General features: G+C 39.2%; 1 protein-coding gene across 1 annotated transcript in view; it reads left to right on the forward strand.

The window, feature by feature from the left end:
• The first annotated feature begins 7,075 nt into the window (after positions 1 to 7,075).
• ntm (neurotrimin) overlaps positions 7,076 to 15,535 on the forward strand; it is a 257,381-nt gene continuing 248,921 nt past the window's right edge. Inside the window, exon 1 of the mRNA XM_028031761.1 lies at positions 7,076 to 7,377. Within this exon, the coding sequence (XP_027887562.1) occupies positions 7,308 to 7,377 (70 nt within the window). The 5' untranslated portion in view covers positions 7,076 to 7,307. The remainder of the gene's footprint in view (positions 7,378 to 15,535) is intronic.

Raw genomic sequence — 15,535 nt, forward strand, 5'->3', positions numbered from 1 at the left:
TTAAATCGCCAAGAGTCTTCAGTGGACGGCGTGGCTGTGGCGGCGCGGTGAAGTCACAGGTGACACAGTTGCCATACGTTTGGCTCTAACTTCCATATGTTTCAGATGACGTCGTAATTATGAGAAAAGATTTCAGAATTACGAGATAAATGGACGCCACCAGCAGTGTTGGATCAAACAACCTGGATGGGTAACTGAAAGAGCTGGGCTTCCTGCACCTCTTTGGTAAAAACAAATGTGGGACATAAATGTTGCATAGCTTAAATTTACTCAGAATAATTCTGCCCAGAAGCACAGTCATGACAGATAAAATAAACATAAAACTTGGTAATGTATGTAGCACCCAAAAGCACGAATGAATTCAAATATTTTCTAATGCATTTTATCAGAGCAAGAAATTGCAAATGGTCCTAATTTTCTTGCTTTTATTTTTACTAGTTGAATGTTCAGTTTACACGTCTGCTCATTTGTATACAAACTCTAGCAGGCGGCTCTATGCCTGAGTATATACGAGATTTCTCTTATTCCCACACATTATTATTACCGCAGACTTTTGATCTTATGAGCTCTACTCGGTACGCCTATTGACACAAACTGAGGCAGCAGGATTTTCGAAATCCCACCTTGCACGATCTCTTTGCCCATCAGATTTTTTTGTGATCATTATCATGCCAAACACCTACTCAAATAAATGTCAGTAAAAGTCAAGACATTCATCTGACTCCCTAGGGCATAAGCGTCATTTACCATAAAAAAAAAAAATCACTATGATTCCACGCTGCTCAAGCATATAAAACCAAGGACCGTATCCTAGTCAAGTCATATTAAAGAGTACACCACAAGATGAGATGTTTGTTACTGGTTTGTGTCTGCAACAGTAAGAAAGCATTTATCTGATAAACAGAAAAACAAAAAAACATTCCACAGAAACCTTGGCTTTGTGCATCACTGTGCATTACCAAGGCAACAGAAGGGACAAACATTAACATTTGGATTAATAAGAATAGGGTGTTGCTTTTGTATGCAAAAAGAATAGTTGCTGGTGATGGATGAAAATTCATGAAGCTTACGGCATTATACATGCTGTTCTCCTCTCAGTTTCTCACAGACGGACTTTCTGGCATCTCTAGTTGATTTTCTCAGTGACAAAACACCGTTAAAATCCTCCCGTCTCTCTCTCTCTGTCTCACTCTCTACCTCCAGAGAGGAGAATGCATCACCTGAGCTTATAGAACACGGCTTCTTCCAGCCCGGCAAATATTTTGTCACAAAACAAGTTGAAGTGAAAATGACGCATGGCAGAAAGTCAGGTTTTTATTCAATGTTCACGAACAGGTACAGGTTGATGATTTTATGAGGCAGTAATTCAGTAATTCATTTATTATAAGGAACATCCTGTCCTGGAGTGATGCTGACAAACCATGATTCAGATTCATCTCATCATTCCAGCCTTATGGGGATTGATGAGACAAAAGTCTGGAAAGTGTGGGTCCTGTTATCATCTGGTATAAAATTAACAGGATTTCAGAACCAGAACATCATAGCAGCAGTCAATCATGGTGGTGTGATGGTCAGGAGCTGCTTTGCTGCCTCAGGAACCGGAGCCATGAATTCTGCTCTCTAGCAGAACCCTGAAAGCGAATGTCTGACCATCAGTTTGCGATCTGACATTCAAGAGCACCTATTATTCTGCAGATGGACAATGGTTTGATGATCACCAGCAGGTTCACGCCTGAATGGCTCAGAACAAACCAACTTCAAGTTTTGGAGTGGTCCAATCATAATCTGGACTTTAATCCGACTGAGATGCTGTGTGGCCTGAACTGAAAGAGGCTGTGCATACCCCCCAAAGTGTCTGAATTAAAACAACTCTAAAACAAAGCAAGAAAGACTCATTGTAAGTCATCAGAAATACTTTGTCAGTTTTTTCTGCCAATTGAGTGTAACAGAATAGATATTGGACATAGCTACACCGCGTCCCTTTTCATTTATTTTGTTTTAATTGAAGACTGTTCTGTTGTAATATGGAAATTATTCATCAAGCTGTATTTCTCATATTTAGACTGAGGGTGGCAGTAAGCATGTAGTTGCAGAAGTTCGCCACCAGAGGGCATATCGAACACAATAGTGAATACCTTTGCCTCCGCAAGCCAACGGTAATTCAGCGTTGTAAGGGCTGCTGATGAACGGAGACGCTAAGCTTTGCTCTAATAATACCTGTGTGGTAACAGGTAAATATAAATTAGTAAGTGAATTAAAGCAATGTATTAAGTGTGCTAAAAGTTCCTGCTATTGTGGGGAAAGTTGGCAGAGGTGGGTAGAGTACCCAAAAATCGTACACGGGTAAGAATAGCAAGTCAAAGTAAAAAGTAGCCACCTAAGAAATTACTCAAGAGTAAAAATGTATTTGGTGAAAATGCTACTCAAGTACTGAGTAACTTATCAAATTATCAATTATATAATATTTAAAAAATTACACAATCAGGCGGACCAAAATATAAAGTCAAACTCTCAACTTTGACAAAAATTCATAACAAAAATGGATAAAATCAGGCAAAAGAAAAATATTTCCATATCAATTTCTTTCAATTTAAAACTTCTGAAACTTTAACAAAAACTGTAGGTGTTTGTTTGGTAAATTTTTGGTTGAAACATATTTGGTTTTTTTTTCAGTGGGTACAGAGTCCAGAAATGTTACTCATATAAGAGTAGCAATACTTCATAATACAATTACTCAAGTAAAAGTAAAAAGTACAGCGTCGTAAAAATACTTATAAAAATCGTTTTTCCCCCATAAATGTCACTCAATTAAATACAATTGAATAAATGTAGTTACTGCTCTCTGTCCCTGAGTATGTAGTGGTTAAATATTATTAATTTGTTACTTTGGGTAATCCGGCAGCTTATAATTAACCATTACTGTGATGTTGGAACTTAACTCTCCTGTTATGTTCGTTTCTAGGGTACAGCAATAATGTTCATGGGTCAATTTGACCCAGGGAGTGTTCACAAAATTCCTCCAAAACATTTTTGTATCTGATTATTAACTCCAATACTAATCATTTCAATCAATATTTGTGCAATGATGTTTTTTATTTCTCAGAAATTAAGGATCAATGACGACAACCTGCTCATTTACTCATTTGGACATAAAGAAATGGAATTTACATTTTTTATGTCCACTGATAAAAACTTAGACACAAAAAAACTATAATTTCCTTGAAATTGATCTTTGGTAAATTTTTTATATTACACTTTTTTTTTTAATGGGTGATCTTTATAATTGAACTTGAGACACATATACTGTTCAGGGTCAAATTGACCCGCTGATTAAAATCAAGATAAATGAGTCATGCAGAGAGTATTTATGTTTTCCTCCACTTCTGCTGAGTGTCACTCAGTGTGGGTGGAGTTTGTCCACAGGAACAGAAAAGATTCCCATCAAAAGTTGTTTCACTAGGAAACTGCTTTCTCGCAGTTTCCTAGTGAAGTAAAGAGAGTAGTGAGAAAGTGGACTTGTGTGTGTGTGTGTGTGTGTGTGTGTGTGTTGTGTTTGTGTGTGTGTGGTGAAATATGGTTCATATTAAACTTATGAATGACCAGCGGAAGTCAAGATTGTAATGTGTGATCTGACAGTGGATTAATTCATATTTATACAGAACAAACATAGCAACAGGTCAAGAATAAACAGGAACATTTTTCAGTATCTGGTAACGGTTGACTACAAATGACTTATAGTAATAACTTAGACCCTTAGTTAGATTTAACTATGGTTAACTTCCTGTTTGCGTTTTGATGCTTTGTTTTGAAGGGACAATTTCCCGTTTAACTGTTAGTGCAACGGCAGCTTAATGGAGATCAAAAGATGGAAAGATAAGTTGTATAAAGTTTGCCTCCCCTCTCATCGAGGCACAAGGTATGTTTATAATTTCAATAATTGCATGTTTTCAGTATTGTGTGACTTAAACTGTGCATTTATGTGCATTTGTCTATTTATCTGCACTCTAAAATTTGATGACTTTACTTTAAAAAAATCTTACATTTTGTTTACTTAACATGTCCTTGTTCAGTGTACTTAAGACCTTGTATGAACTTAATTGAGTGAAGTTAATTTAACTTAGTTAAGTCAAGTTGTTTCAATTTAGATATAGAACGTAAATGAACCTCTTCTTAACTCAAATACATCAAGTTAGTCCAACTTACATGAACAGGACAGTTTACTTAGCAGAATCTAGGAAACCGATTGCCTTAAATGAATTAAATAGCCACAACAAAAGATTTTAAGTTCACAAGATTAAATGTTTTATTTGAGCAAAATGATATACTTAGCATAACATAACAGTCAATAACCCCACAGGAACCTGGATGAAGTCTGCCATGGCACCTGAATCCTGTGGATAATAAGAAAAATACAAATTAAAAAGAAAGAAAAACATGAGGTTAAAGTTTTGATTTTTTTTCATAACCTCTGACACAGAATTACAATACATACAAGAGACATTGTAGAAATCTCTCCCATCATCGTCGAGGAAAACTGAGACGTCACAGGATAGCAGTCCCTATGGCAACAACATCCAGATTAAACCATTGTAAGGGCTGAAAACGTGCGATGGACAGAGGATAGGATCACTTTCTGTATCAAATCAAAATATGAATAATAGAAAGTTCACCACTTCGAAGCCAGGGCGGCACGGCGGACTCTGTGGGCTGGCAACGGTGCCGGGCCTGCTAACAGTGAGGGCTAGCGCTCCCCAATGACACCACCAACATCCCCTCAAACAACAACTCGTGCAAGAGTTAGCTTGCACAGCCTTCGAAGGTGAGACAACATACAACTCTGGCCGAAGTCACGATTCTACCGACGTCAAGCATAGCAGCATTATGAGGAATCACCTGCACTAAGCAACTTGTGCGTAAGAAGATAAAAAGAGACTGAGCTACTGATGGCATGTTGACTCACCGGTACCACCGGGGCATGTGGGGGGTCCCATGTGACTTGGCTGGCATAAAATAATCCACCTGTGCATGCACAATAATGCTGTCAAATAAGAATGTTCTTTAAAATGTTTACAGTATATGCATTTTTTTTTTTTTGCGAGATTCAGAACAGTATGACATGTAAAGCATGTAAAGATTTACTTCCACTGAAAAAGACAAAATAACAACAGAAATAACAACTTTTTCATTTTTTCCACTTAAAAAAGAAAAGTAGAATCCAGATTCACTTCTTTTTACAATTATTATTAATTATTTTACTTGACAAAAAGCAAATAAATACCTTTTTTTTATTAAATAAAAAAACACTTAAAGTATTGAAAGTACTTGCTGGATGTATACAACGGTCTCACTGAGTGTGTATAGTGCACATATATCCTTTTAATACATGAACAATGTGCCATTTTAATGAACAATGCTGCAGATGATGCATATTGTTTTATAGTGTTTGCTCTCTGTGACCCAGTTTACCCTCTGCGCATCCGAATTTCAGGCATGACCTGCACAGTTAAAAGCTATTAAGCAAAGTAAGAGAGGGGATTGACTGCAACTTTCAGAGTTTGTAGTCAACACAAAGCAAAACCAATGTTGTTGTTTTAACTGCAGTAATAACATTCAAGTAAAACTTGTATTGGTTTGTTCCATAAAATCTGAATAAAACCTAAATCAAATACATTGTGCTTGTAAAATGTGGGGAAAAAAAAAAAAAAATCATGTAGGGGAAATATTTGTACCAATATTTGTTCAATATTGGCCAATGGAAAAAAATGACATTTTTTCACTGGCAAAATGAAAAAAGGGGCATTGGTCACACCTGACAAAGGAATAGACACTGATCATTTAGTTTCTCATCTACTGTAGTCAGTCGTCACACAATGTTTCCTGCATGTGTCAATAGTGAACTATTTTAATTTCCTGACACCGTTTGCACCTGAGCGTTGAGCCACATGGAGTCGAGTGTTGAACCAGTTAACTTGAATAAACCATTGACTAGGCCAGGCTGACAATGTTTGTGTCTGTCTGTTTTTCTTCTGCTTGTTTTGGGTTATTGCGTTCAGAGGGGAGGCATTGCAGCTTCAGGCCCCTGCAATGAAAGGTGGTGGTTTGTGAGGCGCGTCTCTACAGCTGTTTGTTGGCTTCTGACTGGGTTTTAACTGTTAGCTTGGACGTGTTTTCCAGTAAAGCCAAGGAGTTGTTTTTTTGCGTTGTAAACGCTGCATTGTTGCAGCGATGGTTGCGTTAGAAAAGTTTGAATGCTTCTGTGTCATTACAGTAACAAGATGAACAAATCAGTAACAAATAAAATTCCCCCTGAGAGGGAATCTGTTTATGAGTCCTTGATATATAACTGTTTTGGTTACACGTTTCCTTTTTATGAAATAGCCTTAATTTTTTCTTGAGAGACACAGAGAGAGAAAGAGAGAGAGAGTAAAACCATTGAAAAACATGTTGCTGAACCAGACAAGTAGTTTTTTTTTTAATTACGTAGTATTTATTCATTCATCCCAGCATATTTCAGTCGTTGAAGCATAATGCAAACTGATTTTCTGACAAGGTTTTTATTCACACCAGTTTGACCAAAACAGTCAAGCTAACAAAGAAAACAAACTAAAAAAAAAACAACTAAAAAATAAAAAAACACGAATTGCTGCGTCTCTGTCGCAGCTTTCTGTCAAGGCAACATCAGGCAGAACAAGTTTAATCCTCGTCTTGATTAAACTCTCCAGAGTTTGAATGACACTGCGGCTCCTTCAATCGTCCTACTTTGTGTTTTCCCCCGAAATTTAATATTTAAAAGGTTCTTTTCAACATGTTTTAGATTAGAACACGTGAAGCTTACGTCTTTGCTTTTTTTTTTTTTATCGAGCTGGTTGCAAAAAAAAAAAAAAAAAAAAAAAAAAAGGGCCAACAATGGCTAAATAACACCAGCTGCACCGCCACAAAAAGTGATTATTAGCGTCGCTTCGGCTAATTTAAACAAATTAAAACCGGAGGTGGGTTGATTGGCGCTTCAAAATAAAAGCGCCAGCCCAACCGTCGGCCGGAGAGCGGAGGAGAACCCAGCAGGTGTCTCTTATTGGATGGAGACTGGCCGGAAGTGGTTGCTGCGTTTTGCCGGTAGCTTCCCCTCTACTCGCCTCCCGGATCCTCGCTGTTGAAGGTGGGAGTTTTGTTGCGCGCTGCAGTCAGTGGATGTTTTCCCAGTCAGCTCGGAGGACTGGGAGAATTGGACTTTTTGTGGATTTTCAGAAGATTTCCGACTTATTTCCGAGTCGACCCCCCCCCCCCCCCCAGCATAGTCAGCCGAAACGATGGGCAGCATGAAGAACCCGCTGTACTGGGCTGTGCTGATCGGAATGACCATCCTGTTGATGGAGCAAGGTAAAAATGTTGGAGCACTTCTTCTAGTCGCGTCTGTGCTTTGCATGCTGTCGGGTTGTTGGCAATTGGCGGGACGCTTTGCTGATGTCTCCGCTGGTTTTTTTTTTTTTTTTTTTTTTTTTGCTCCTTGCTGACCGCATCATGACCGCCGGCTGAGCTTCTACTTCAGTAAAGCGATTAGTGAGATGCGGCTGAGCGCTCTTGGCTCTCTGAAGTATTTTTACACCGGTAAATGTTTGGACTGCATCCTGGGACCGACTCCTCTTTGAAAGTTTAATCCTATATCCGGATGATCCCAAGTAGTCGGGCTGTTGATTTTTATAATTTTATATTTATTTTTTTTGTCGCATGTCGGGAATAAGTACAAAAGCGAGAGGAGGCGAAGTGTTTCTGCAGCGTCTTTGTGATGCACCTGCACGGTGCGGCTGTCCTTCCTCCCCCTGTTGTTCTCCCGGCTTCTCTGCGCTGCAAAGTTGATTGCGCATTAGTTCTTTAATTCGCTTCGACAACGTCTTCAGGTCACACAAGTTAAGCCGCGTATTCTTCTCCAGGGCAGGAGGGAGGTGGTGTTGTACTGGAACAGCTCGGTGTGTCCAACCTTGTCTGCACCTGGCATTAAAACAGTCCGTTCATGCGCCGGACTTTTGAGGGCTGCTAAACGTGGAGCTCTTGCCCGAAACGACCCAGATGTGAGAGTCAGTCCCCGATTTAAACGTTATGGATTTATTTATTTTTTCCTTCTACTTTCCAACTCTTATCGCCAGTTTACAATTATTCTGTAATTCCTCTTTGTCCTTCCATAATTACCCTTGGAGTCGGGATGGAATAGTTGAATACGCCAGTGAGTTGATGAATCGGTGAAATAATGAAATCAATAAAAAACAGGGGGAGGGAAGAGATGTTGTAGGCACACAGTGAACATTTTGTCCTCAAAGCTAATGGGTTAGAAGCAGAAAATTGGCTTGATGTTTAAGCGTTAAAGTTTGGAGGAGGGCCGGACTGTCATGGCTGGAGCAGCGAGTTTCAGAGTTGGCCTTTGAACCCGGCGTGGAGCCGTGAGTGGGTCATTAATGGCTCCAGAGGGCCTCAGGAATCAAAGTATACAACAAAAAAACGGTACACGTACATTAACTATACACTTTTTACAGCAGATGCTTTGTTTGGAAGTTCTTCCAAACAAATTCAAGTTATGTTTTGGCAGGTGATGCACTTTGGATTGTTGTTATACCCCTAATTTAGCTATTTGAAGTGCTTGTACTGTATGCATTTTAGAATATTATTTAAAATCTGAAATGGGGAAGTTTACACTGCAGACTTATTTCAGTTCGTTGGGGCTGAACAGCTGATACTGAAATGCATTTCTCACGTAACTGTTTACATCCATCGCTGCCATCGGCTTTAATAACTTATCACATACAAGCAGGTTGTAATTTAATGTCTTCTTCAACGGAAACATTGCAAAATAGTGCTTGTTCGACATAAGCTGAATCTAGACAAGAGATTTGCGCGCATTTGTGACGGAAATGTAACTGGTGCCTATCAAAAGTTGCCCAAGGTAAGAACCAATCGTCCACAGGGTCCTATGGGGAGGGAAGGCTTGGTCACACGGTCCTGTCCAACAAGTAAAGCTACCGGAGCTCAGATTTCTGGAGAACCTGTCTGGTTATCCAGACACGGATACACAGACATGCACTGTGCATCACAGGTTGTTGTTGCGCATCTGCAGACCAGTCAGGGTGCCAGTACTGGGCAAACGAGTGTCAGCTGGACTGATTTAAGGCACTGACCACTGTGTCCATCTTCTGCTGATCTCAGTCCAGATCACATCAATCTGAAGCACATTTACAGACTCAGATTATTGCACACAGAGTGAGATAAGAATAAGTATTGAGTTAGTAGGATACTCAGCGGTACAACTGGTGCACCAAGAAATTAGCGGATGACTGGAATCTGAGAAGATGATCATTGAATACACATCGCATTCATGCACTACCAGGACAACCACACCCTTAGACGACCTTGCTGTTTTAATCGTGACTGTTTTAAAATGCTCTTTGCTCTGAGAGCAAAGCAGATTCTACGTAAGTCTACATCCCAGTTGATTCTGTGCAGGTTCTAAAGAGCTGAATGAATGTTTGTAGTCTCTGTAGGGAATGCGGATATAAAATTATCTGAAAATGTTCAATATTTAGTTTTGTTAAAAAGGAAAAAAAAAAAAAGAAGATCTGCGCTCGGCAGAGAAGTTTCCATTAATCATGAACTGCAAGGAGATATTTCATGTTTGTCTTGAGAGATATTTTAATTAAGTAATACACGTGGATAAATGTAACCCATTGAAAAAATAAATGTGCGATCTTCTGTGGTTAACGAGAGCAAATGTAGACGAGTGGAGAAACTCAGTGGCAGTGGGACTTCTGTCCCCCACTGCTTCGCAAAACCGTTTCACATAGGATTTGCTGATCTAAACCCTCTGGTAGAAAACGGAGTGTGGATGCTTTCCTGCAGCCAACGCTCTCATTCACATATTACAACATCCATTGAAATGCTGTTGAATTTTTTGTGTGTGTGTGAATTTTTAAAGGGAATTAACTTCACGACTGATTTGAAGCTGCCATGCGTCCACCTCATTCTGGTGGGTGGTTTTTAGATTTGACTGGCAGTCTGTTGTGCATATTATTACAACCCCCACATGTTCAGCGATGCATCTTGGTGCCACTCCTGACTTTCCGTCTTCGACTACAAAAGCATCTTGTTCTGCTGTGGATTGTAGAATGAAGACGCGTCTCGGGGTAAAGTGAACGAGTTGGGAGGGGACACGTTCATGCGCCAGTGTTCAGTTAGCTTTTTTCCAGTGTGCATTGATCGTCTGAAACATATTTTCACACGATGATCCAGTTTTCAAAAACCTCACCTGCTGTAATCTGGAGCACTTTCGGTTTCCAGACTCGGGGAAGAAGTGGAGATACACCAATCAGACTTTAAAACTAAATGCTTTTCGGATTTCAGGTTCTGTTTCCCATTTCGGATGTTGACAATATGTTGGGTTCAGCAGCATGGTACTAAACAAAAGACAAAACACATAAGAAGATTAAAGAACTGTGATGTTTTTGTTGGATGTTTTGCTTTGTAGATAAAAATATGAGTATCGTTTTGTATCAGGACAAAACTGGTGATTAAAGGGTGAAAGGAAGGATAAAGAAAAACAAAGTACACCGACTTGCAAAAACGCAGCAGAAGCGTTGGATTGAAGTGTTGGGCTGGCAGACAGACGATGTACCTGTGGAGGTATTTGAATGACGGCTGGAGTGAATTATGGATGAGGATTGAATTATGAATCTTCCAATGGTCATTACGCTGTATGTGAACCGTAAGGGCTCAGGGGAAGTCTGTTTGATACGTCGCCATCTTGTTTTAATTCAATACTTTTCTGCTACCACAAATAAATATGTAGTGTTTAATTAAATTTGGTAAGAAGAAGGTGCACTCTTAATAAGACAGAGGCTAGGTCTTCTTCTTATAATTATTATTGTGTGTGCCTCAAGGTCAAAGGTCAAACCCTTGAGCAAACGCTAAGGATATTCTGTGTGGAGCTCTTTTATAAGATTATCTGAACTGAAACCAAATGCAAACAATGCAAGATTAAATTAGCACGTCATTAATGTACGACAGCAGTCTGCCGTTTGAGGTCAAAGCAGTCATAGATGGAATATTTTCATTAATGTTGACAGAGTAATTAGTGTCATTACAAAACACAAAGAGGGCATACCCACACTGCAAATATAAGATATAAAACAGTAGTGGCACAATAACATGCCGTAAAGCCAAATGATGCATTAGAAAGGTGACACATGCTGCTGACCATTTACTGATCATCTATTTAAGATTTTATTAGCAACTTTTAGAAAAAAGAAAATTCAGAATAGGATGGGAAAAATTCACCATGAAGCCAAGAAAGACAGAGGCTAAAACACACCTCAGAGTTCAGGTACTCCACAGGTCACACCAGATAATACACAAACCTGGCTATGTGCATTATCTTGAGTATGCTGACATATATGTATTTTTTTGTGTATTCCGGTACCTATTTTGTACCACAACATGTTTCAAAACACTTGACCAAAAACAGTTCAAGATCTGAGCATTAAGTGGGGGAAACTTCCAAGGTACATCCTTGCAGATTTTCTTTGACAAAGTAAAACATTTTTACCGTTTGCTGATTCATTCAGATGTTAAATGGAGAGGCTGAAACATTCAGCTGTTGTCTTATCCACTAACGACTCCTTTATGACAAACAATCAATACAAAAGTAGAGAAAAAAAATAATTATGCTACGAGAATTGAAAAATTGTCATTGACCTTGGAATTATGGAGAGTGCTCACGTTATATATAATCTCCTTCATTAGGGCAGCTCAGTATATTCCCATCGCAATATTAGTGTTTCTCAATGTTCATTTTGCAGAAGATTATTTGGAATGTATCGATTGCTGGCTAATGTATTCCAAGTGTTATAAATTTGCTTTTTTTTTTTAATCCTAACATAATATGTTAACCAAAGATGCAATTCCTGAAACCAGACATAAATGTCTTTATCCAAGAAACTGGAAAGATGAAATCACAAATCAGAAACATAAAAATAGAGAAATAAAGGACCAGTACAGCAACTGATGTAGTCATTGCAATATTTACTTTTATTGTCAAAGTTGCAAGATTTTCTAATATCAAGCAGATCTTCTCTGTTTTTAAAGGCATATCTCAATTTTCCAGCTAAGGAGCAAGTGTCCAGAACACTTACCAAGATTACACTCAATCACACCAACTCTTTTCAGTCTGCTTTAGTCGAACTGTAGCTTGTTTATTCATAAAGTCCGGTTCATTTGGGGAGGTATGAATGCAACTGTGAATGCTCAATTGAGCTCTGATGCAGACCAAAAAAGTGAACTCTGGTCCACCTAAAAACCCAAGTCTCGGTTCGGTTGCGGTCGGTGCTCTGTGACCACGCCAAAAGACTGTAGCGGAGGGATTTCTTGGTAAATGCAACCAAAACAAATGTGAGAGTCTAGCACAAAAATGGCTTGTAGTCTTTTTTACAAAAGACAAAAAAAAAAAAAAAACACCCTACAACAATGCAATCTGATGCTACATTTTCTGTAGAAGGAAGTCGCGCCCAGTGACTTCTTCTGAGGTTTTGTGTCGTTTCCTTCGGTAGCTCTTGGTGCAGCAGCACCACAGGCGAGAGGAGGATGAGGGGGAACGTCGCTTTCAAAGGGTTTGAGTCGTTTGACATTGATCGCGGTGAGAAAGCAAACTGCAGCAGCTGAAAATGTAACAAATGTTGCAACTTTGGTCCCCAACTGAACCGAGTTTACTGCACCGTCATGTGTGAAAACACCCTTAGTGAAATTAGTTTTTGGCCTATTATATCTTGTTTATAACAAACGCTTTGGCAATGAATCATATATTGTTGGAAAGTTTAATTTCCCTTTAAACAGTGCCACGTTTGTATGGGGGACAATACAAACGTGGCTTGAGCGACAGAGTTGAGTATGCGCTTTATATATGGTGACCAACCAAGAGTTGAATTTTATGATTTGAGTTTGACCAAAGTAGAGATAATTGCAAGTAATCTGTTTATTAATTTATTGTTAAATAGTTAAATAGGTGATCTGTGAAACCTGGGGCCTTCTCATGATGGTAACCAGCTTGGTTTACACACTGCTGTGACAGTTATCCTATTCCTAACTAGCATTCCTTACCAGTCTGCTAAAGTGGTTGTGCTGATCACTTTTATTAAAAACACACCACCAATCCTGATCCCACAAGTTTTCCACAAGATCCCATTGTGGAATTGAAGGCTTGACTACAGGCATCTTTTAAATATATTTTTATCTTTTTTTTCCCCCTCAGACTTTCTAGAGATGGTCTCCATGCATGAAGCTGTTGCTGAGCTGAAGAGCTCCTTCAGTGACAAACCTCTACACCCTAAATGCTCAAAGGCGTGTCATTGCAGATTTTTCCTCCCAGCAGCTGAAAGACTATATTACTATTACTACTCCCAACAAAATCAATGTGTTTAAATATATTCAGTTTTACTCATTTTGTGAAAAGATTTCTGCTGGTATTTGCACACCTCTGCTGTCACACAATTTTTATCGTCACTTATTATTATTTTACATTTTCTAAACTGTTTCATTAGACTTTCTTTTTTAAAGGTTTCATTGACTCTAGTGGCCTTTATTTAATGGTTGTCGGACAGGAAAGCGGGTTGTGAGAGAGGGGGAAGAGGCGGGCTGGGACTCGAACCCATGAGGACTGAGGCCTCCCTTTACGGATTGCCTTCTTTTTATAGCGCTTTTATAAATTTCACATTCTTACGTTTGTGTGAATCTACTTTGCCTGTCTCTTCACTACTGTTGCACCGGGATTTCCCCATTATTATAAATTATATTTCTATTCTTCTCTCACATCAATGACGTAAAAGTCAGATAAAATGCAAAATGACCATTCTGATTGGTCATGTCCCTCCTGCCCGACTTGGGTGGGGGGAAATTGCGGTCGGGTCATTCGGACTGTCGTTAAAAAAAAAAAAAAAAAAAAGTCTGATTTGGGCAAAAGAAAAAAGGAAAGGATAGGCTTCAGATCAGACATCCAACCTGACTCATGACAGAAGCTTGTTGAAGGTCGGTGTTCAAATTGTTTATGCGTGTACTTTATTCTGTACGTGTAAATCTGACCCTGTTTGGATTAGAGAAGGATCCCGTTCAATTTGACCCAAATTTTATAATCATTCCGCCCTGAAAATACAAATATAAATGGTTTGAATGCATCACTGAAATAATATGGCACAGGGTTTAGTACTGTTGCCTTGAAACTAGAAGGTCTTCATTTTGAATCCCAACCCTGGATCCTCCTGCGTGGAGCTTCGTGTTTGTTCGATTTTCTTTCGGGTTCTCCCTACCACAGCCCAAAAACTTACTGTTGGGTTAAAACTGTGCTTAAGACACCCTGAACCGCTGCGACGGTCCTTGTACACAACTCCCAGTGTGTGTGAGTCGAAGCAGACCGTTCGGACAGCCTGCAGCAGCTCCTCCGCTCCTGCTGTAGAGAAGTTCTTTGCTCCAGAGAACTTCTCCTCCTCTGTGGCTGTATGTGAGGCGGAGCAGCTTTCAAGATGTACTCCGCCTTGCGCGCAGTCTCTTAAGAACACAGGGGCCTCAGTTCAAATAATAACACTGCTGCTCGTTGCTCTGCGAGCTGCCTGCCATTGAAATATCCTTGTTCAAGGAGTTTGCAACTGATCAGAGGCTTCCTGTTTAGTAAAGTTGATTCCTGCTTGACTCCCCTGAAGTCTGACTCCTGCAGGGTCTTAGTGTGGCACAGCCACAGCAGCACATGGCATGTACAGATGTGGCCCTACACGTATCCAAAGATAAGATTGATTTCTAAAGACATAAAATATTAATGAAGATATTTAACATTTTGCCTGGCATGGAGGCCTTAGTGTGTCAAACAGGTTAACTGCAAGGTTATGAGTGGTGAGTTCAATGTTCTGAGATTTGTCAGTTTTGAAAAAGGCGTAGAATAAACTCAAATACCACAGCAGATGCAACATTTAGCAGACGGACACTTACCTTTATGCCACTGTGGGGTTGTCATGATGCAAACATTTCAGACTTGGTAGTTGTACTACAAAAAAAAGAGATAATGCTCTATTATTTTCAATACGCTTGCAACTGTTTTTTAAGAAACGGGTTGTCAAAAAAAAAAAAAAGAAAAGAAAATATGACCAGTTAAAGGTTGGCTATATTTCTCTCGTCTCAACGTTGGCGAAGTCATTGCATAGAAGGCTATTTGGCTCCTACTAAGAAAATAATAATTTGAAAGTGTTGTTTTGCTCTATATCAAAACAATAACAACATAACACTTGTATTAGGGTTTATAACCTTTGTCGAAGTTTATACCTTTGCTTAAGTTGTACAATTAGTTATAAAAGAGATTCAACACTGTATCCATTGTTCCTCTCTGTACAAAATGTTTTATGAGGTGCATAGAACTGGTCCACAAAAAATGTTTTCAGCAGTAGCTTGTGTGTTTCTGGTAATTTTGCATAATATTGTCTTTGATCAAGAGTCAGCAGGGACGGTTCCATCTTGTTCTTAA

This window comes from Xiphophorus couchianus, chromosome 11 (assembly GCF_001444195.1).
Source record: "Xiphophorus couchianus chromosome 11, X_couchianus-1.0, whole genome shotgun sequence".
Taxonomy (NCBI): domain Eukaryota; kingdom Metazoa; phylum Chordata; class Actinopteri; order Cyprinodontiformes; family Poeciliidae; genus Xiphophorus; species Xiphophorus couchianus.